Raw genomic sequence first — 23,731 nt, 5'->3', positions numbered from 1 at the left:
TCTGCATCGTAATAATTTTATCATTTCGACTTCGAACTTTACTGACCTTTGTTTACTCGTAACTTCACTGAAGCGAATATCGGTGGAGTTTGTTATTTTTCTTCAACCTTCATTGCACATCATGTGATAATTAAACTTGTTTATATCCCATAAGGACCTACAAAGATAAACACGAATAACAACAAAAGGGAACACGGGAAATTGTTTACCTCGCGAAACAAAACAAATTACGCATTCTGTTTTTTTTTCTTGGCTCCTACTAAATGCCTTACACGTCATGTGTCATCAAGGCTCGGCGATCTGATGTGATCTTGTTTTTATAATTTTAATTGATTGGTTGCACATGTGAAATACCTATACCCAACTTACTGGGGGGTTGACACAGTGCCTGGCATTTAATAGCACTCAGGCAGTTAAACGGTACCCGTTATCATCACCAAATAGGATTTAGTACATGTCGTATTATCATCAAGTGGGACTTAAATGTCCGATGATTTGTTGTACCTCCAGCGACGACGACGACGACGAGACGACAGGCCCTGTCTTGGAAACAACAACATAGCACTCGCCCAGATGCCAGTCAACGGGAGCCTCTTGAAAAAACTGGAGGGGATTAACAAATCTGTTTGTCACCTGGAGAAGTTTCATGCATGGGTTCTCCATGTGCTCAGCGTGTTGATAACAAAGCACGCGCCATTTTACTGCTCCTATAAGGATCCTTCTACTTATCACAAAAGGAAGCTGAAGTACCGGTATCTCAATTGTTGAAACAATGGATTAGCGTACATTTCTATATAATCGGGAAATCAAATATGCAAGTATAACTGTCTATGCGGTCTCTCAACGTTGCGTTAATCAGGAGAAAACAAGTTTTACATGAAACCCCTTTTTTTTATTATTTTTTCTGATAAAGATCACAGGAATGAAATTTTTTATTCCGCCATAGATTTGTAGTGAAATTACGGGAAAATGCTTTGATCATGTGCAAAATAATACAGTTTCTTTCAATATAATAATTCCAGTAAAAGTCCCAACCATTTTAGAAACAATAGATAGATTTTTTTTACGATTTTGATGCATTTGTGGGCGTTTGAGGATATTTCACTTAGAGTGTTCATTTCCCGGCCATTTTCCCGTTCCTGGGAATCGGGAAAACTGGTGGCCTGTTTCCCGGGAATTAACGGGATCCAGGGTAATATTCAAAAACATGTAAAATATATGCACTTCTATTCAAATATACATAGCTTATCGAACCTTTCCTACTTACATGCCCATTAGACCGCTGCAAGCTTTGTATGGAAATTTCAAATTCTGAAATTTTTACACTTCCCATAACTTTTTTTTGGTTGTTTTTGCTGCCTGAAATAGCAATAAAAATGCTGGAAGCGATTCATTCAGTCCTGAATTAGCGCAACCGGTTTTAATTTTGTATGGAAATTTGTATGGGAAATCAAAATTGTTCATTCAAAAATCGCCAGAGATGTACTGAGAGTTCCAAAAAATTTAACTTTGGATGAAAAATATTCCTTGATTCTTGCAGTACTATTCATGTGAACAAAGCAAAATCCTAACTTATACCCCACAAAAGTAATTCGATGCCATAAAAAAATATTTTTCAAAATATTTTTTTTTAATTTTTGCGTTCTTTTTTCTGCTTATTTGCAAGCTGGGTAACCGTAGGATGGAAAAAAAAATCTCAAAAAACTGCTTTGCATTGCCAGAGAATTTATTGATTTATACAACCTTTGCAAAAACATTTTATGCTATCATTAACAGCTCTAGCAAACAAAATCCGCAATTTTTAAATACTTTTCAATAGATTCAGATTTTTTATTTTGAAATGATTATAACTTTTTTCATAAAATTCTTAGCTGCTTGTCATGTTTGCAAAAAAATGAAGCTTAAGAATAGTGAAAACCAAAAATCAAAGACCGACCTCGTTTCAAGCTTATTTGAATTTTCTGGATGATTTAATGTGCAAAAATTTCTTCTTCCATACAAATTTCCATACAAAATAGAAACGCCTTGCGCTAACTCAGGAATCAACAAAATCATTTCAAATTTTACACTGATGCTTGGTGACCCTAAAGGCATCGAAAAAACATATATGGGAGCAAAAAGTCATTTTTTGCAGCGGTCTAATGCCCATATTTTGTTTAAAACTGTACTCTTCAAAATCTTTTTTAACTTATTTTCAATCAAATAAATCAAACTGTTTTCAACAATGATAAATTTAAAACAGTCTAACAAACTATAAAATAACCTGAATAAGTCAAATGAAGAATTTAGCAAATCAATTAGGAGTTGATAAAAAAATGTTTTTTTTTTATTTGTTTGATTATTCCAACAATTTATCGTTTTTCTGGACACTTAACACATTTGCTCCTCATATGAAAAAAAAACTATGTATTCTTCATTTTGAAGTTTTGAAATTCATACGGCTTTCAAAGCCAAAGGGAAACATGTGCATGAATGTTACTTTCGAGAAAACACAATCTGTCTACCTGCTGCGTGATTTTTCATATATTTTTCGTACTGTTGTGGGTTTTCATTAAATGAATACGGTGTGGAAATACATATAATCTTTTTAAACTTATCTATTTGAATTAAAACAAAATGCACCAAATGGCTGCAAAATGTGTACTGCCATAATATGTAGGAATCGGCATATTCGCAATGAGTTTTGTATGACTACATTTCCAAAAAGAACAATAAAAATGATTCCGGAGGCTTTCAGGCTTTTCCAGAGAAATAATTTCATACATGTCGAGAATTCCCGAATTTTTTTAAATTCCCGGGAAATCCCGGGACAGACACTTTAAATTTCACTGCGTCCATTTTTTTGCAGTATTGGAATCACTATGCAGACTTCATTTTTTCACGAAAAGGTGCAGAGGCATTCTAACGGTCTATCGTGTCCTTTGTTGAGGGGGCGAAGAAGTCTAGGCTTTCCATTTCAAAGACCTAAAAAAACTGGGCACAACAACGTTCCGAGGCACAGTGGTTCAAATCGCTAAAAAGCGCCAAAAAAGCGACAACCAGACTTTTTTTTTTGTTGGAATGGAATCTGTAATATTCAAGAAACGTTATGATGTAATTAGATATTTTCTAGGATTTTTTATACAGCTTCCATGAAACAAACAAGAACGACTTGAGACTAAATGTTGAAGGCTAAAAACCCTCTAAAAATAAACATACAACAACAACAACAACAACAACAACAACAACAACAACAACAACAAGAACGACATCTGAAATACAAAAATAAAAAATAGGATTTTTTATTGTTTACTTCAAACCACTTAAAAAGGCATCTGTATTTGAAATCAATCTTAAATGTCTATACCGAAGTGATTAATAAATTTCGATTGATTGAGAACTCAAAATTTGAGGATAAATTATTTTCGATTTACTCTATTTATTTTTCGGAAGCAAAAATATAGCTTGCGCTGCCGATCGCCGTGGTAAATTATATACCGTTGGATAGGTGAAAGCCTCATCAAAAATATATCTTAAAATCAGCTGCTAGTTTTTGCTATATTTTGAATACGATGTCTGAGTGGAACGCTGCTTGGTTTAAAAATGAAAATTTTAAATTATTTATACAGAGTAAACCAAGCATTGTTTGGTTCGATAAATTTGCAACTTCACCATAAATCATCAGTTTAAGTATTAATACAACTAATCTACAGGAATTTCGGAGCCCATACTTAATTTTATCAAAAATATTTATAAATAATTGAAAAATATTCAGTTATCCAGTATCTCAAACCCCATTGTGGCAATTATAGAAAAAACTGCAAAATTTGAAAAATCAATTTCATATTTTTTACAACTTTCCCTCTATAATCTTTAATAAAAAAATTTTCATTATTTTTTCCAACTTTTTTTTATTTTAAACCACTGTGCGGGGATGAGGAAACCTTGTTCAAGAAATCTTTAGGATTATTCACATGAACTTTAGGTAACTTTAACCGTTAGGAGGCAGGTTATAGGTTTTTTTTTCAAACATGCAGCCTTGGAAGTATGGAGTTGACGTTGGTTATTCAACGTCCTTCGTCCTTTTTGTGGAGAAAATGAACTTTTCTTTTACCGTGGTTGAGTTAAAGGGAATCTCTCGATTGCTTTGATTCAGTAGAATTATTCAACAAAGTAGGCTCGCTAAATTTTAAATTCTGCATAATTTATATTTAAGGGAGCACTCCCGTCCTAGTTTCAGATTTCATAAACTTTGAAGTTTTAGATTTTTTTTTTTGAAAATAGCTTTTAATTTTTTCTCTCCTTGAGGGAATGTCCCAAAATAGCCCCCTCTTATTCCGGCCAGGGTATCAAACATTGTTTTTCGACGTAATAACGAGCACATTTTAAAATTGATAACAAAACTGTTATCAGTTGATTGTTATCAAACATGTCATTCTACTTGGAGCTGTGAATGAAACATGAAAATATTATTCTGTTTGGTTGTGCATAAAAAGGCTTAGGGGGTTGATCTTGATAGGCATTTCCACAACAATAATCACTTCAATTGGAAACATTCGACATCCTGCCATGGAAAGTTTCGTTTTTTACTAAAGCGTAGATCGCCCGCTACTCACCGGTATCGATCGAATTTGGCAAATTTGCGCCACTCGGCCGGGTTCGATTGGTAGCTCAGCATCAGATGGTTCACATACTCGATGTTCACGTGGTCCGAATCGAACACCTGATGCAGCTCGCTGATAAGCTCGGAAAGTGTCGCGCACTTTGGCGCATTCTTTAGGGGTTTCTCGATGCCGGTGAATGTCTTGGTGAGGGCCCGGAGGTACTGTTCTTGCCGCAGATCATTCTTGTTGTCGTTGTCGCTGTTGTTATTATTATTGTGGACGTTGATGTTGCCACTGTCCTCGATCAGCATCACTGACGTCATCTTCGTAAGGCACCTCCTATCTTCGGCCAGGCCAAATGCAACTGGTACCTACTAGCTTACGTATGTAGAATGGGTGTCCTCTTGCGATACGATCGATCCGGTCTCGCTTGTCTCTCGTGTGTTATTACTCTACACACTCGTTAGATGTAATTGGCCGTTACTTTCAAAATGGTGCCGGCTGGCTGATTGCAATGTATCAGTTTTAACTGGAAAAACAGAAAGAATCAAAACAAATAATTGATAGTAGAAGGTAATATGTACACAGAAGGAAAACAGGGGAACATTTGCTTGTCTGTTTGGGTCAAAAATCTTCGTGACCTTTATACATATGATTCATGTTAGGAGTAAAAATAACATCACCATAAGAACATTTTCGAAAATGTGGCTCAAGGATGTTTGTGCATAAAGAACTCGCGCCACTCAAGTTACTTTGACTGAAGGTGGGCAGTTGACCAAATGAGGTGAAATGTGGCATGGTGCCTTCTAATAGGCCAAGGAACAAATTTAGCCCTCAAGGGTTTCAATCCGGAGCATATCGATTTTTTTCGAACCACACTAAGCGTACTACGCTTTTTATACAATTCCTGAAGAAATGTTGCAAGTATTTAGAAGTAATAGCCAACATGCTGTGTCAAAAACTCCATCAAGAAAACAATGTATCGATGATAAAGCGTAACAACATCCGAAATGTGATGCTGCAATTCCAACTGCATACATTCATTGAAAAATTGGAATACCTAATCATCAAAGCTTCTCACAGCCCTTATTAATAACCTAAATTATCAGGAAAACTAAAATTCCGAAAAACAGTTGAAGTAACCAGTATTTAAAGGTGATTAAAGTTTCAAGTGGTTGGATCCTTCTTTTCATTTTTTTCCATTGAAGTTTTACATGATTTTTTTAAGGAGTGTGTTTCAAGAGGCTGCTGTTTCTAATGCCTCTCAACAAGATCCTCGTGTTTTAATTACTGCGTAAAAGTTTAATTGAATTGCGCAGGTTTTTTTAACAAGAGAAAAAGATGACAGATCTATGACGTTCATAAGTAAATATTTGTAGAAGTAGAAGTTTATATATATTAGAAATATTGTGCTAGGTGGTGTACGAGAAGCATAGCATAGCATAGCAAAGGGTGACTACACACATCTTGCATTGGCTGAGACACATGGTACAACTAATTATGGAAACCAGCAGAAGATGCCAAAATGAGAATCTGGATTCAATTCTCATTTAAAATGTTGATTTTGAAGATTAGTGTGGTATAATGCGACAAGTCAATGTAATTATGGTATAGGGAAAATCTGAAACAGTAAAATAACTTCTCAGCTGCAGAGAGCTCATACGACCCATAAAGCTGTTTCAGATAGGAATGGGAAGGGTGCAATTGAGGGAATCCTACATGGCAAATAGGATTGATGAATGATATTATGTATGAAACACGAAACGATCTCACCAAAGTTCCTCGTCAAGGATGTTGAATCTTCTAACATTTTCCAATCGAAGCAATCCAATTTACCCCCCCCCCCCCCCCCCCCCCCCCGCCCTAGCTCTGGGGACAAAATATTTATAAGGCAATTTGTATAAGCTTGTTGTCAAATTAGTTTGGCTGTTTCAGTTTTTTCACAACAACTCCACAGGATAAGCAGGGCTGGTAGCGAGTCACTTTTTAGTGACTTGGTCACTTTTTTTGGGTCAGTCACTAAAAAGTCACTTTTTTCATCATTTGGTCACTAAAGTCACTATTTTCCGAAAAATGGTCACTTTTATCACCAAAAGTCACTTTTTTCACCGAAAATAAACCAATAAAAGAGTAATTTGAATTGCGCGTGTTAATATTGACGGTAGTAACGGTTAATTACTTGATCAGTCAGTTAGAAATTTTTTTCGCCTCCGGCGGAATTTCGGCATGAATCACCCTTGGCTTGAGACATTTCGATCTACGACATTATTTGACGTTCATGAATTGAAACTAACTTTGATTGTAGATTTTGTTTTTTAGTTCAATCAACCTTTTTTATTGGAACTCAAAACTTGATATACAAAAACCCTATCTCGTCTTTAGAGTGGGTTTTCATTAAGAAGTGTAACTAAGTTTGAGATTGAAACGAACCATTTTTTTTTTAAATCTTTTATGTTATAACAAATGTTATGTTGATATGAAATATTCTTTAAAAAAACAATTTCATACTCAAATTTATTTCGTGTCTTTTGTTCTTCTAAATGCTTAAAAATAAGGGTTTAAAAATTTACACAAGGCCACAAAATTTACATTTTTCTTAGGTGCAATGAATTTAAACGGTAATTTCAACTTATTTGGGTTCTCCGAATCTAAATATGTATGCAATATTTCTATCAGCTTTTGTTATTGAAATGACTTTTGAAAATAATTAAAAATCTTTAGAGAAGTTTCTGCACTTTTTTTTACAAAAACTCAAATCAAAATCATTGAATCAATAGATGAGCTTTAAATTGAACCAGGTTTTTTTTACACTTTCTGCTGTGATGTCAAAAATATTTGTAATGACATTTTTCCATAATCAGTTATCTATCAATGATTGATTTTACTAGTAATAAACTCTTTATCACCATAACTAAATGTTTTCGGCCGAATTTGACAAAATTTCTGGCTTAGGACACTATTTACCAAACCAATAATTTAAAAAAAATAAGCACCAAAATGGTTATAGTGAAACATGTTTATTGAAAAAACTCTTCCTGAAATGTTTTTAAAAACTAATCTTTTTTATTTGCATATTGTATTTTCAATCTTCAAATAAATTTACCGAATTTTATTGTAGTTTTTTTTTCAATTTTCTAATCAACTTGCCGAATTTTTTTTAATCAAACTTTTTCAATTTTTAAGACATATTTTTAAATATTGTTTCCTTGTTTTTAAATTCTGAATTTTCGTGTTCTTCAACCATAAGCCTTTAACTTCCAATTTTCAATAATAAAACATAATTTCAACCTTCTGTTCTTTCAGGACCCAATATTTTAATCAAAAGAGACAAAATACTCAGAGCTTGTAATTTAAAGCCTTAAAACCTGCGATTGAAAATTTAAAAACTTTTTATTAATATTTTTTATATGAAATCATGTTTTTTGGATCGATCATGATTTTTAAATTAATCTAAAAAGTTTGAAAAATTGTTCTAAGTAGCAACTTTAAAAATAAATTTTAATACGCAATGTTAACTTAATTTGTACTTGATTTGTGCTTTCAATATTAATAACAAAAGATTTGTACTCATTATTTTTAATTTTTCATCAGTTTTTATCATTCACGTAATTACTCATTTTCTAACATTTCTGTGTCAGTGTAGTGGAACATGAAGTTATTATTTAAGGTTCAAAAATGAAATTTTGATAACTGGAGAATTTTACTTTATTAAAGGTTTTATGTCTGGCATATATAATTGGCAATTTTAAAATAATCATAAATATATTCTTCTTTTTATCAAATTAAATTAAACCATCGAACATTGAATAAATTTAATAAAATTTATTTCTTATTCAGTAATCGGTAATTTACATTTTAAACCGTGATTAAATATTTTTTGTTCAAATTAAAAAATTACAGCGGAATTTCTCACTAAACTTCCAGTTAAAAATGAGGAAAAGATTTCCAAATTTAGATGAATAAAAATTAACAATTATTATCATTTTCCTAACATCTATTCATGCTTAGTTTTGTACAAGATTTGACATTTATTTTAGAATTCAGATATTTTTTAATTTTAAATTTGCTAAGAAATTCTTTTGAAACTAATTTATTTCTTACTTTCTTGACTTATCGAAAATTTGAAACATTCATTGTAATATGTTTCCAAAATTTTGTTTATCAGTCATTTTTTTAGTTTTTGTGTTGAACATGAGTGACAAATGGTGTAAGAAAACCCTTTCCTTTTCAATTGTTTATTTTTGGTATTGTTATTAATTTTATCTAAATTTGAATTTTGAAAGAACCCCCCGGAAGGGTCCATCGCACGGGCCTGACTGGTCACATTTTTTGTACTTCAAAGTTATTTTTTCGTTCTACATAGTCACTATTTGGTCACTTTTTTCGGTCCTCAAAGTCACTATTTGGTCACTTTTTTTTAAATTTTGGTCACTAAAGTCCCTACTATTTCATTGTCAAACCGCTACCAGCCCTGGATAAGGTCACTTCTCTATCACTTGCACTAAGACAACATAATCTTTCTATCCCAAATCCCAGAACCATAAAATTGACCACTTTTTGTAACAGAAGGATCCGGCACTCCGAGCGTAAATTTACAGTTAAACTTAGCATTGAACTCGTGGGATTTAACAAGACCAAATTTATACATCAATAACTTGTTTTTTCTAAAAACAATCACTTCAGGCCCATTGAATGAAAAACGAAATCCAAGTACCGACACGAACAACAAGACCGCAATCAAGCAAGGTGGTTTCGACTCCATGAGGCAAATAAATCTGTCCGAAAGACGATGTCCTTAAACTTGGAGCACTTATCTCGGTGGCCATCCCTGCTGTGAACATCCGGCCACACATTGGTACCACTAAATTTCAATTTATTTATGTAGTTTCACTGGATTTAAAAACGAAATTATTGGAATTATTATAAGAGCGAAAAAACGCGTGCGGTGTCAATCAGGCATCGCCTACTTCCATTGTGCTAGGTGGTTTACTTAAGTTGCTTCTTAAGGTGTACTCGTAGTGATGTAGGAGATGTTCGTACTGATGAATAGATAGCAAAGTTGCCATTGAATATAATTTACAAAATTGAAATTGCGTTTATTAAATTTTATACTTTCAATTTTCAACGCTAATTTCACGTTAATAATGTCTAAATAGATTATTGTTTAATTACACAGGATAACAACACTGCGCTGCCTAAATAAACTAAATATTTCTGCGAGAATGTATTCTCATCTTCGATTTTGTCTCAAAGCCCTATGTTCATCAGATATGACCTTTTTTTATGTTGGATTGTGTTTCTCATAATTTGAATCTGGCTTAAAGTTTTACAGTTGCAATGGTTGATCGTTTTGAAACATACAAAAATTCATTTTTAAAGCATAAACCATGCAACACTTTGTTTTGTTAATAACTTCTGCATGCACGACTGAAAATTGATGAAATTTACAGTGAAGCCACCTACTAGTATAATGTTTAAATGAGCAAATTTTTGTTGAGTTCTGTCGTGTGGTTTTTGAGATATCGTCCAATACGAAAGATCACTGAATATATTTTTTGGGCATGATCATTCACCTCAAAAAAAAGAGTTGCGTGTGTGACGTCGTGCGGTTCAGTTTATATTTATTTCGCGCTCCGTGTGTTTGAAGATTTAGCAGTTTGGAAAGTGCTTGAAACACGTTTAAAACATATTCGAATGACTGAGCAGTGATATAAATTTCAGTAAAACAAATTAAATGAATTTGTTTTTAGAAGAAATCAATTTACGGGTCAAAATTTCAAATCAAAATTTAGTTCGCTACAAGTATATGTTAATCATATGTTAAAGTCCAGTGTCCAGTGTCCAGTGCGTTATAAAGAAGTGGGAGGTGGGAATCAGTTTAGGAGTTTGATGGTAGTGAATTGAAGGAGAAGTGAAAAAAAGAAATATGTAATATGCAATTATTAGTCAATATTGCATTTCAAAAATTTGAAATTTCTTCGAACAATTGGAATCATGGAAGATGTGCTGAATGTGTATGCGTGTGTTTTATGTGAAAAAAACGCCTACTATGTGCGTTATGGTGCTGTTGCGTTGTTGTATACTTGGTAAACGAGTCAACTGTGGGAATGGAGAAATACCGAGGAAGCGCCTGGGGCTCATACACGTTCCAGCTGTTCAACAAATGATTTTAATAAAGTGATTCTAAAAGAAAGGCTCGCATGATTAGGGAAACTCAAGCCGAATAAATTGAAAAGTTGAACAAATGTAAGGGCGATTTTTGCTTTACGCTAACAGAATAATGTGGCAGATCTAGTAATGTTAGATGGGTTTTGAATGGGCAAGGTGGCGAAGAGCTTTCTTCAGAAGTGAATGAGGGAGGAAGTGATTGGAGAAGAAAAAGCAGCAAATCGAAGAGAGGGGTGCAGGGCTAATTTGGTACATATTGGTTTTCGGAGACATGGCAGTGGGAGTGAAAAGAAAAAAGGTGTTCAGAAAAATTCATACGCAGTTTGGGAAGAATTGGCAATTAAGTACAAGAAAGTTTTAAAAAAAATTACAAAGGTGTCTATTGCAGCATTCAATTAGTGAATCCCAATTCAAATCTCCCGAAATGTTGTAAAAAAGGCATTGTATTGGTTTTTTTTATTTATGAAAAGTATTTTGGTTCAGGTAAGGTAAATAAGGTTTGAAGTGTGGTTGAAGGTAAGATGAAGAATTATAAATGAACATTCAAAATATTATATATCCATTTAACAGAATGATCAGTAATCTGCAAACTGGCCAGGTATATACACGGATGCCGGAATACCTGTAGTTAATTTATAAAATTTGCAATTTTGTAAATTATTAACCAGTTTTGGAGATGATTGAAACATTCATCCAGATAAACACAAACAGTGACACAAAACACATCCATCCACAACAGATCACACGAAGCCATGGTGCCGGGTATGGCGAGCTTTGCATTGAAAATGAGTCTAAGAAGGTGGTCATACTTTGGTTAAACTGCGGTGAATCCGTGCACCCATGGTGGATTATCTACATACTATACATACATACATGATCATTCACCTCAAAAAAAAAAATCACCTCAAAAAGTTTTATTGAATTAGTTAATTATTTTTATTTTGAATTAGGTTTCAGATTTAACTTTGATTTTTTTAGTTCCAATATAAATTTTGAATAAATGTCATTACGAAATTCAATAGACTATCATTATTTCTGGCATCATTTTTGAGTTTTGAGTTTTAATATGCCATATTTGCTTCGATTTTTTCTAATATACCTACCGGTAAATTTTAAATTTTTAGCAAAAGCTATAACTACTTGTGCTCTCAAAAACTTGATTTTTGATTTGAAATTGTTAATTTGAGATACTTTAATACTACAGTAATTGTCTATCGTGTTGCTCTTTTCCGCCCGTTCATTGACAAGTTCCGTGTCGATAAGTATTGCTAAAATGTCCGTAAATATAGTGTTTATTACTTTATCGAAGACCACATGACATTTTGACTGTTCCAAAAAAAGGTTACAGAGGTCTGTTTTCGTAACAAAACCAAGCCCTTCGGTGTAAACTCGAATAAAAGCAATTACTCCTTGAAAATAAGAAAAAAATCAATTTGAAATTCAGATTTTTATAATAGGAAAGTGAAATCGCAACAGTCCAGTAAATTGAATTTTTCGTGGGACTAGAGCGTTTCTGAGCTGATCTCGACCGATTCATTCGAAGGGTTATTATAGTTCTTTTTCTCCGTTTTTTTAAATACTGAAATTTTGACGGTACTTTAAAACTAAAAAAATCGAATTAAATTTAATTTTTCATTTTGGATGTTTAATAAATTTTAAGATACAGAACTGTGCAGTTGAAATTAAGTTTAATATAATTTAACCAATTTTTTTTTTTATTTGGTGGATTCATGAAGTCATTCATCTTTTTAATAAAGAAAATAGAATCTAAAAGAATTCAGAATTTAAATTTTCGTTGAGAATTTGGTTTAATTTTCAGAGTATCAATAACAAATGGTTGGCACGCTTGTTCTGTCAACATTCTAATCTCATCGTATGCTGAGAAAGCTGTTTATCTCCGTAGTTTACGAGCATCGATCAATTGATAAGAGAGGCAGCTTTCCTGTCCAGAAGACGTCTTCCTAGGTAGCAAGGCCAATATTTATGCTGACAAACAACTTGTGGTGTTGACAAAAATCTCTATCGCCATTCTTTGATCATTCAATCATTTAAATATTTATTTTTGAACGCGTACTCACTGCCTCTTTTAGTTTGAACTTGCGTATCTTTTTTCATAATGATATTCTTTTGTTCAAACTTTCTACCAAAGATGAATCATACTATCGTTCTATATTACTTGACGAAATATAACAAAAAAATATGTGACTTGGGTGGCCAACATTTTCAACAGGCGGGCCAAATTTCAGAAATGAGATTGGCTGGCGGGCCAAAAGAAAACGAATTGTTCTGAAATATTCGAAGAAAACGAATAATAAAAGATTTTTAAAATGCTATAAAAATATTTGCCTGGGTCACATCAAGTATAAATAAAGTTTGCCAGATTATCCGATTTTATCCGGGTTTTCCCAGATATTGAATACAAAATTTGGGAAAAGTCCGGTCCAGTTGGTTGCCCGGATTTCATTAAAAAATACTCGGATTTTGCCCGGATTTTCTCACCTTTTTTGCCAAATCGAACAAAAAACAATTTTTATTTTCGTTTTTTTTTATTTATGCGTCTAAAACGCGAATTTTTTGAGCGAGCTTTATTAAAATAATCTTGAAAGGTTTTGTGGAAGCCTAAAATACAATTTAAACTATGTTATTTAGTTTTATGGGTTTTTCAATTTTTATTTTTCTTTAGTAGTTCTTGGGCATTTACCAAATCTGCCCGGATTTTTGGTTGACAATTTTGAAATCAAATGCCCGCATTATGCCAGGTTTTTAGATAAAATAGCACGGATCTGTCTGGCCTGGATACGGACTGAAAATTTTCAGGCAACCTTAGTATAGTTTCATCTTAATAAGTCATTTTTGTTAATATCATATTTTTACAAATTCTGCTCCATTTTAAAAATAGTAGGAATATTATGCAATACGAAATAATGATTTATCCCTTCCAGCTTATGTAGATCAATCTCTTCAAGGCAATTAAAACTTCCTTGGTTTATTCATCCCAAAAATGTCAAATAGTGTGACAACAATGAATTTTGAGTCAATTTCATGGTTTCTAAGTATTAAAAAATTACCGCCCATTTTTCAAAGTTTTCAAGTTTACCGTTCTTCTTAGAAAAATTTTATAGGCAAATTGAAAAAAAAACCCGCAAATTGTAATTGTTGAAATAAAGTAACGTCACATGCTTTTGACATTGAAAAGAATACTTTTTCAACGAACTCTAGTTATATCATAAATGATATTGATTTTTCAAAGTACGGAACTCAACCTCAACTCAATCCAACTATTTTTAAATTTTCCAGCACCTCGATTTGACAAATGTATTGGAAAACCCTGTTATAAACAGGATGAATACGAATTTGATTCTTTGATATTCATTGCACTTTTTATAAGTTTGAAATTTGGGAAAAAAATCGTTCTTCTGAGAGATTTGTCAGTACAAAACCGATTCTAGTTGAATTGTACTACCGAACTGTTAATTCTGTTTAGTTTTTCATTATTGATGTACCTACTTGTACATAAATACTAAGCAAGATGCCAATTAAAATATATTTGGAGTTTGTTTAATTTTTCATAAAACTTAGCAAAAAATAACTCCTGTGAAAAATGTTCACAGCAAACTTTCGATATTTTACAATATTTGAAAAAGTTTTTAAATTTGGATGGATAAACGAAGTTGTTGAAATAGAATTCAAGTTACGAATGATTGAAGTTGATATAAAATTATTGTTTAAATTATGATGTTGATAAGATTCGGTGATTTTTTTTACGAATTTTGAATGTTTTTGATACAGTCTTACTATCTTTCTGAGGCTATTCAAACTCCTTGATATTAAGACTAGAGTCCGCTTGAATGCTCTTTAAACCAATGATATGTAGTCACCAAATCCCAATCGATAACATTGAAAAATTTGTTATGGGATTCACAGATAATGTGTCAAATACGCCGCCGCCGATAGGATAGCGTTCAAGTCTTCTAAGCCAGAGGTCATGAGATCAAGTCTTGGTCACGGCAAACATAGTACTCTTTCTGTGGGTTGGTGGTGTTAGCATTAGTAAAATGCTAGCCATTATATCCTTGAACGATGTACGCTTAGTCTTAAGTAGAATTTCGATCTCTTCAAAGGAACATGAAGTTTCACAGAGACCATATATGTGTGTGTTCGTTTAAAAAAAAAAAAAAAATACCGTAAAATGTTGATAACTTGAAAACCTTAATTTCAGTGACGGTATACTTTTTGATAAAATTATATGAGACCCTCTGAGCTAAAGACGTATATGTAAGTGCAAAAATGATCGATTTCGAGTAAATAATGCCAAACGATTCTCGATGATTCAAATTTAATTTGGTGAATTTTTAAGATTTTTGTAATTACATCCTCATACTTGTACGCTCGAAAGAAAATAACAACTGTTCGAAAAATAAATGGAAAATGGCCAAACAAAATAATTTAAAAGCATGTTTTCTCGCAATTAGTTTTGAAACACTGTTATCCCTTTGGCTTGTATCACTTCAAGGAGATTTTCAGATCTCTGTTTTGAATTTTGTTAGTGTAGATTTAGATATATTTATCCAAATGATATACGCAGACCAAGAAAAATGTCAAATTATTAGACCATGGCTTTTTCAAAAAGAGCTTCGCGGGCCTCAAAAAGTTGGTCGCGGGCCACATTTGGCCCGCGGGCCATGATTTGGCCACCCATGATTAGGACTTGTCAGATTTCGGATAATTTGCAACGCCAATCGAGCTTTGACAAAAAAAATTAATTTTCTTTAACATTGGATAAATGTTTGCATACGAATATTGTATTTTGCATCCAACTATTTCTTTTATCAAGAATAAATTTGAAGAATTCCACCAAAATAGATTGCATTATATCTGAGATAGTACGAAAGTCCAAAAAATTCAGTCCCACATACGTCAAAAACGTCAAATTATGTCAGATAATAGTGTGATGATTAATCTATTTTTAATTAAAAAAAATTGAATAAAAAATCTCTTCAGAGTAAAAATTTCTAATCGTTCAAATTTGGTTTTGCATTTCATTCACAATTTAATCAATGGTTTTCGAGACTCATATGCCTTTTCAATATTAAAATAATATATTTCCAAATATGAAATAAAAAATTAGATACCATCCTGAGTTTTTGTTTATTATCCTATTCGAAGTTTTCAATCTCTTTTTTTTAATCCCATCAACAAAAATTCAAAATAAATTCTTATGGAGAATTCAAACTCAGAATCATTGTTTTCATTTTATTCACCTTAAAATGGAAATTTGCTAGTCAGATTTAAAATTTATAATTCAAAATAATAAATTCAGATTGAAACGTTAGAATTAAAAATATAGATTCATGGTTGAGAGCAAATTTCCATTCTTGGCTCATCATGGGAACATATTTCAGAAATCGAATTCAAATTCGGAAACAGAACAAAAATTTGAATACTGAGTTCAGGTGCACAATTTTGATTTTAAACGAATATCTATTCAAAATTCAGATTCGAATGGCAAGAAATCGCATATCTTTAATTTTATTATGAGCTCTATTTCATTAATTAAGAATAATCACCGTGAATTTTCGTTTGTTTGTCTTCACCAAATCATTATGAAAACCCTTAATGTGGTGAATCGGGACAATTTTTGGATTATTTCCGTAATATTCCTATCAAATGAGCACCCGATTCGTTTTAGATGGTGTATTTTGTAACCCTGAACAAAACTTAATCATAGAAAAAAAAAATGGAAAAGGTTTTTACTATCAATTTTTACTATTAATTTTTGTTTTCCCACAAGTGCGGTGACAGTTGCTTGTTTATTGAGAATCTCGTGTAGGTACTTAAAAACTGCTCAACATTAAAAATTTGTTCATTTTAGCTTCCCTCATTTAGAAGGTAAATTAGTAAATCGTTTTTCGCTTGCAGATATTTTTTGATTTTTGCAATCACCTTTTTTATCACCCACACTTATATTTGAAGAAATATTGATGGTGGTGCCTAACTCAAGGGGCAAAAAATTCTAAGAAAATTAGATTATTATTTCTAGGCTTCCTGCGAAAGCTGGAAGCTCTGTTCTTCTAGGATCATCTTAAAAGTTAATATTCCTCAAATCTACATTGTTTTTCACAATTTTGAGGGATTTCAAACACTTTTATGGGCTTTCCTGATTAACCCAACGATTGGTGAGCCAAGGAATGTTTTGTTAAAATGTGTCAGAGTTCGAAGCAGTTTAAATTAATTTTCTTCCTTTTTTCGCCAATATCATGTTGGAAGAATCCTTCACTATATACCAAAACTGTAGACATTGCACATCACTTTTTAAAGTGATGCCAAATAAAACATGTGATGGTATGAAATTTGGCGAATTTAATATGCTCAAAAAAAATTTTTTTTTAAATTTATTTAGGCAACATGAAGTAAATTAAATTTATATTTTTTACGCAATAAATCAAGGAACTTTTTGGTCCTTAAAGGTGAAAAAATAATGTGTAGAATGCTTGGTATTCGGATCACAACAAGTTTTTTCCCATTTGTCACATGTCTCTATTCACAAGATTTTACAAAATTTTAATGCAGCTGAAAGTTACAAATTTAAGGTAGAATTTGAATTGATTTGGCATTTTTTTGATGAAAAAACCAGTTTTTTTTTACAAATCATAGCACCCCCCTCCCCAAGAGGTGGTTCTTCCTACGGCCCTGTTGTGAACCACCCCTCATCTGCATTATTTTGAATACTAGGTTTTACAGTGAGCCTGTCTCACGTTAAATATGAAATAATTGTTCCGAATTGTATTCTATTTCTAGCTTTCTAGCTTAGTATGAAAGTTTCTACAAATTTTAGCACAAATAAAATGTCCCAATTCACAATACGAGTCTTCCAGAAGCGGTAGGGTATAAGTGCAAAATTTGTCAATTTTCAGATTCTTGTCCTCCTACTTTTTAGATTGAATTAAAACCACAATTAAAAAAAAAATACGGAAAATCGCAAAATTTGGAAGGGCATTTTCTCGAAAGTATTTTTTATGTAGTAAATACTTATACAGCGGAATTATGCCTGTCTTTGGTTCTTAGAGTCTTATATTTATATCTAATACTCTCTGAACTTCAGAATGGTGTGGGCAAATTAAACGGGAAAACCGGGAAAAAAGCGCACCGCGAAAAACAGAAAATAACGAAACTGTAAATTTTTGCCTCGATTTCCAGCAAAAAAAATTGCTGGAAACGTTCAGCAATCCAAACTTTTGCTGGAAACCAGCAATCGGTTTTCGAATTGCTGGATTTTTCAGCATTCGGTTGTGTTCTTCACAGCAAATTTTTTTTTGCTGGAAACCAGCAAAATTTTGCTGGTTTTTGTCCCGCTGACTTTCCAGCAAAATTTCCAGCAATATCGATTGCTGGAAAAATCAGCAAACATCAATGCTGGTTTCCAGCAATTCAAATTGCTGGAAATCAGCAATCCAGATTGCTGGAAACTAGCTATTTCAATCAAAGCATTCGGCTGTATTTGGTATCAAATTTATTTTTCAAATCAAATTTAAATATTGAAACTGGCTGTGCACATGATAAGTAATAAACAACATATTTTTCTTCCATTTTTTTATTATGAATTAAATGAATTAGCAGAGACATACACACTTAAAAAAATCCACGTAGATTTACATGCAACTACATGGGTAGAAAGGAATCGGCTATTTACAAGTGATAATACTGCACATCTCATGTAAACTCCCGGTAGCATTCAATGCTGTTGTTTACTGTACATTTACATTATTTTGCACGTCTCACGAATCCTATTGGACAGGGAGTGGTTTCGCAAAATAAAAAAGTCACCGGTTTAATGCAGTAAAAATACTTTTATTTCACATTGATCCAACTTGCTTATTGATTAACAACACTTGCACTGATTTTCGTAGCCGAATCCCCCGTCAACAGAAACGACGGCTGGTGCAATAAGACAGCAGAAAATTGGATGTCGCAGAGTTGGGGCTACGATGTTTTTGGCATTCAGCATCAATTTCCTGTAAATAACACCAATTAATGTGAAATTAATCAGTCAATCACAGTTATTTTCAATATTGATTTACCTTAAATCAGCAATTAGGTCTGATTGATGAAAAAAAATAACAACTTTTGCCGACGCAGCACGGGACGGGAAACGAACAGGAATGAAAACAAAACAAAACTGACAAACGGACACTGGCGCTGGAATAAGCATGCTTTGACATGTAATTTTCATAGAAATGGCTGTACAGCTATACTCTTTTTCAAAAATTTTCAAGCGGTGATGAAAAAATGTAAAATCACTTGTACTGTAAGGTTACATTTTTTTATCTTACGATGTTTTTGGCATTCAGCATCAATTTCCTGTAAATAACACCAATTAATGTGAAATTAATCAGTCAATCACAGTTATTTTCAATATTGATTTACCTTAAATCAGCAATTACGGTCTGATTGATGAAAAAAAAATAACAACTTTTGCCGACGCAGCACGGGACGGGAAACGAACAGGAATGAAAACAAAACAAAACTGACAAACGGACACTGGCGCTGGAATAAGCATGCTTTGACATGTAATTTTCATAGAAATGGCTGTACAGCTATACTCTTTTTCAAAAATTTTCAAGCGGTGATGAAAAAATGTAAAATCACTTGTACTGTAAGGTTACATTTTTTTATCTGTGTATGTTTTGTCAATATACCATTACCGCCTCCGGGGTGGCAGCTTTGTGCCAATGTGATAATCATCCGCCACCTGAAATAGAGATTCGATTAATACCTTTCATGAATCTGATAAATCCATTTTCCAATACAAACTCACCCTTGACTTGATGTCTGGTTGCTAGAATATAGAGGAAAATGAAAAAATAGTATTAACATAAACAAAATTCGTGAAAAAGAGTCTTACCTTGCTTCAGCGTACGAAAACAAACAGACTCCAATTTGACAACTCGATTGCTGATTTTCCAGCAAACTAGACCGATTGCTGGAAAGTCCAGCAATTTGAAAACCGATTGCTGATTTTCCAGCAAAAATGACAAGAACACAACCGAATGCTGAAAAATCCAGCAATAAGAAAATCGATTGCTGGTTTCCAGCAAAAATTTGGATTGCTGAACGTTTCCAGCAATTTTTTTTGCTGGAACCGAGGCAAAAATTTACAGTGTTGTCATTTTTTCTGAAAAATCAGCTATCGGTTTTCAAATTGCTGGACTTTCCAGCAATTGCTCTAGTTTGCTGGAAAATCAGCAATCGAATTGTCAATTTGGAGTTTGTTTTTGTTTACACAGTAAATTTTTGCCTCGGTTTCCAGCAATAAAAATTGCTGGAAACGTTCAGCAAACCAAATGTTTGCTGGAAACCAGCAATCGATTTTCGAATTGCTGGATTTTTCAGCAATCGATGGGGTTCTTGTCATTTTTGCTGAAAAATCAGCAATCGGTTTTCAAATTACTGGGCTTTCCAGCAATTGATCTAGTTTGCTGGAAAATCAGCAATCGAGTTGTCACATTGGAGTTTGTTTGTTTTCGTACGCTGAAGCAAGGTGAGACTCTATTTTACGAATTAGATTAGATTAGTTAGATTAATATAATTATTTTCATTTTCCTCTATATTCTAGCAACCAGACATAAGTCAAGGGTGAGTTTTTATTGGACAGATGTCATAAAATATACTAATCAGAACTCTTTTCTCAGGTGGCGAATGATCAACACTTTGGCACAAAGCTGCCACTCCAGGGCCGGTGTTGGAAAATTAAAAAAAAATCTTGGAAATAAATGCAAACATAATTTAAAAATGAAAGATACAAATTCTTGTTCATAGCTCATTATATGCACAGGCAGTAATCAATATTTAATTTAGAATTGAAATATAAATTTGGTACTAAATACAGCCGGTTGCTTTGAAAGAAATTGCTGGCTTCCAGCAATCTGGATTGCTGATTTTCCAGCAATTTTAATTTAAATTGCTGGAAATTTTGCTGGAAAGTCAGCGGGACAAAAACCAGCAAAATTTTGCTGGTTTCCAGCAAAAAAAAAATTTGCTGTGTAGTAAGCTAAAGCGAGGTGAGATTCTATTTTACGAATTGTGGTTAAATTAATATAATTATTTTATTTTCCTCAATATTCTAGCAACCAGATAACAAGTCAAGGGTGAGTTTTTCTTGGACAGATAGATATTCTCTAAAATATTCTAATCAAAACTATTTTTACAGGTGGCGGATGATCAACACTTTGGCACAAAGCTGCCAGCCCAGAGCCGTTGTTATAGAATATTGAAAAAAATACCGTGTTTCTGGAAACAAATATATCCCTTTATTGAAAAAAGGAAGGAAATAATTGTTTTTATTGCTTATTATATGCACAGCCAATTCAGAATTTAATTTTGAATTAAAATTTAAATTCGATACTAAATACATCCTGTTATGTTGAAAGAAATAGCTGGTTTCCAGCAATCTGGATTGCTGGTTTTCCAGCAATTTGAATTGCTGGAAACCAGCATTAACGTTTGCTGTTTTTCCAGCAATTTAAATTGCTGGAAATTTTGCTGGCAAGTCAGCGGGACAAAAACCAGCAAAATTTTGCTGGTTTCCAGCAAAAAAAAAATTGCTTGGAAATTTGGAATCAATACCGAAAAATAAACTGCATTGAAAAAAAAACCTTCTTTATATTCATAAACATATTATTGGAAAATAAAGTTTATCAAGAGGAAACTGTTATTCAGAAGCTTTTATATGTTGTTTAAGTATTTTTGATGATTTATAATTCTAGACTTGAAATAAGATCTAAAAATGATATTCCGGAAATTTAAATGCGAATTCCGGTACCATCAATTTTTATCCATCCATTCAAAAGTTATTCACAAATGAAAGTGTCGCAGTTTTTTCGAAAATAGTCCTTCCTTAATTGATATTTAAACGTATTTTTCGGTTTTCATGGGAATTTTATAATGTTGATCCGGTGGCTTCCTATTTAAGTGTCATTTGTTTTTTTTTTTAATAAAGCTCGCGTGTTTCGTATGAGCCATTTCTGAGTGTTAACATATAAAACTCAAACAAATTTTACATCATTTGTAATTATTGGCCACTCAAAGTTTCGTGTTTGAATTTGTACACCAATTTTCGATTGAAGTATTTATATTTTTTCAAATTATTTTGTTAGAATATAAAAAAAACTCTTGTACTGAGTAACGTTAGTTAAGGAAGTTGAAAATGAACGTATTTTTACTTATCTGAAAGCTTCAAGCATTGATATTAACACTCAAAATATCCTGAATTCCCAAAAAAAGAAATACAAACAATGACCAATCCCAGCATTCCAGTGGAATGCAAATAAAACATAAATGAAGTTTGTTTTGTATCACTTCTTTCACGCCTCAAGCATGCACCCGAAACGATTCCGGATAAAACCGGATGGAGCGAACGCATTATGTTATTTACATACACATGAGGTCTCTTCTTGTTTGATGTTAGGTCTTACCTGTGCCGTGCTTTGTCAGCCGATACCTAGTCGGTAATTATTTGAATACCGAGACACTCACTAACTAACTATCCGCGCTGCCGTTGGAAATTCTCTCGACGGGCTCGAATGTGCGCTCTCCTCTGTAGTGCTTTGCGCAGGTATTTTTTATGCTCTACGCCTCAACACCAATGATGGGTCACAGCACAGCACGTCTTTTTTACCACACCAAACCGGACAAGGTTGTAAAGTTGCAATTGACTTTTTTTGGAATAGTTTGTCCGATATTATATCATTCACTGTCTGATTAATTTACGCTTTAAGGTGGCGCTTCCAGAAGACACGTTTTACTCAACACTCCGTTTTGGTAATTTGGTAGTATAGATCTTGGCTTGAGAACAATTCTATCACAGAGACGTTTTGTTGATTTTTTGAAACGCACTTTTAACCCTCTTTAACAGTTTGTTGGAAAAATCCTTCACGAAAAAATCGTATGAAATATTCGTTAAATCGTCCAGGAGTCACTTGCTGCTTGCTTCATTTGACGCGTTCCGTCTTTCTCGGCGTTTCGACGACGACTGACCAGTTGCGACCGGAGGAACTGTTGAAGAAAATTTAATGATTTTCGCGCTATCGAAATTGCTTTAAATACGGTTTTCCTGCGGCAGAGGCTGTTTCGCTCTCTCACCATTTCGATGCCTGGCGGCGCCCTGGACATTGCTGCTGATTGGGTATTCCACGGATAAGGGCCGAGCGAGCACCACACGGCTTATCAGTGGCTGCTGCGGATAAGGTGGTAGACGCAAAGAATCAAACGAATACCGGGCCCAAAACAGACACGGAACGTCAACAGAAACGCGGACGCCTTCGTACCACTACGTCAGAATGGACGGGAACATCCCCATCGTGGCCACGAGCCGGCTGATTCAGTCCAGGACACTACAGTATCAGCCGTCGTCGTCGGTGACGTTGTTACCTTTGTGTGTGATATTTTGTGCACGCTTTCTTCCATCATCCATTCATCGCGCAGAGATAAAGCAAAGCTGCCCGCGCGCTTCTTAAGTCAGCCCAGTCTCGTGCTTCCCCCCACGACCTGCGAACACCTGCTCTGCGCTTCCGAGTCAAACTTTGGGAATTTCACATTTTCAAGACTTACCCTGCTGCACTTCAGATTTTTCCAAGGACTTGTTTCTAGGAATGTGATAATCAAAACACTTAAAAAACAAACAATGACCTAAAATTACTTTTGATACAGTTGAATTAAGTTTAGCCCACTAAAGTCATTCGAATCGTTCCTTCATTTTCTTATCTTAAAGTCAGCTCTTTTTTGTAGATTCTTTCTGCAACAGGTTAAATAAATCACGATAACGTTGAAGAAAGCGGTTATAATCGTTTTTTTTTTCGGCACGCGTATTTTGCGATAAAAGAAGTCGAAATTCGTTAACTGCTACCTACCTACATGTTAGAATCGTTATTCTATTCGAGAGAGAGACGACGCATTCGAGAGTGCCAAACTGCAAGTGTTTTTGA

The 23,731-nt window shown here is 33.5% G+C and overlaps 1 protein-coding gene across 1 annotated transcript in view; it reads right to left on the bottom strand.

Annotated features, from left to right (window-relative positions):
* Positions 1-22,824, bottom strand: part of LOC129756369 (cysteine dioxygenase type 1) — a 45,188-nt gene extending 22,364 nt beyond the window's left edge. Inside the window, exons 1-2 of the mRNA XM_055753226.1 lie at positions 22,223-22,824; positions 4,596-5,112 (exon numbers count right to left, since the gene is read on the bottom strand). Of these exons, the coding sequence (XP_055609201.1) occupies positions 4,596-4,906 (311 nt within the window). The 5' untranslated portion in view covers positions 4,907-5,112; positions 22,223-22,824. The remainder of the gene's footprint in view (positions 1-4,595; positions 5,113-22,222) is intronic.
* Between the last annotated feature and the right edge of the window lie 907 nt (positions 22,825-23,731).

Source organism: Uranotaenia lowii, chromosome 3, assembly GCF_029784155.1.
Source record: "Uranotaenia lowii strain MFRU-FL chromosome 3, ASM2978415v1, whole genome shotgun sequence".
NCBI classification, from domain to species: Eukaryota; Metazoa; Arthropoda; class Insecta; order Diptera; family Culicidae; genus Uranotaenia; species Uranotaenia lowii.
This window is presented reverse-complemented; position numbering and strand designations above follow the sequence as displayed.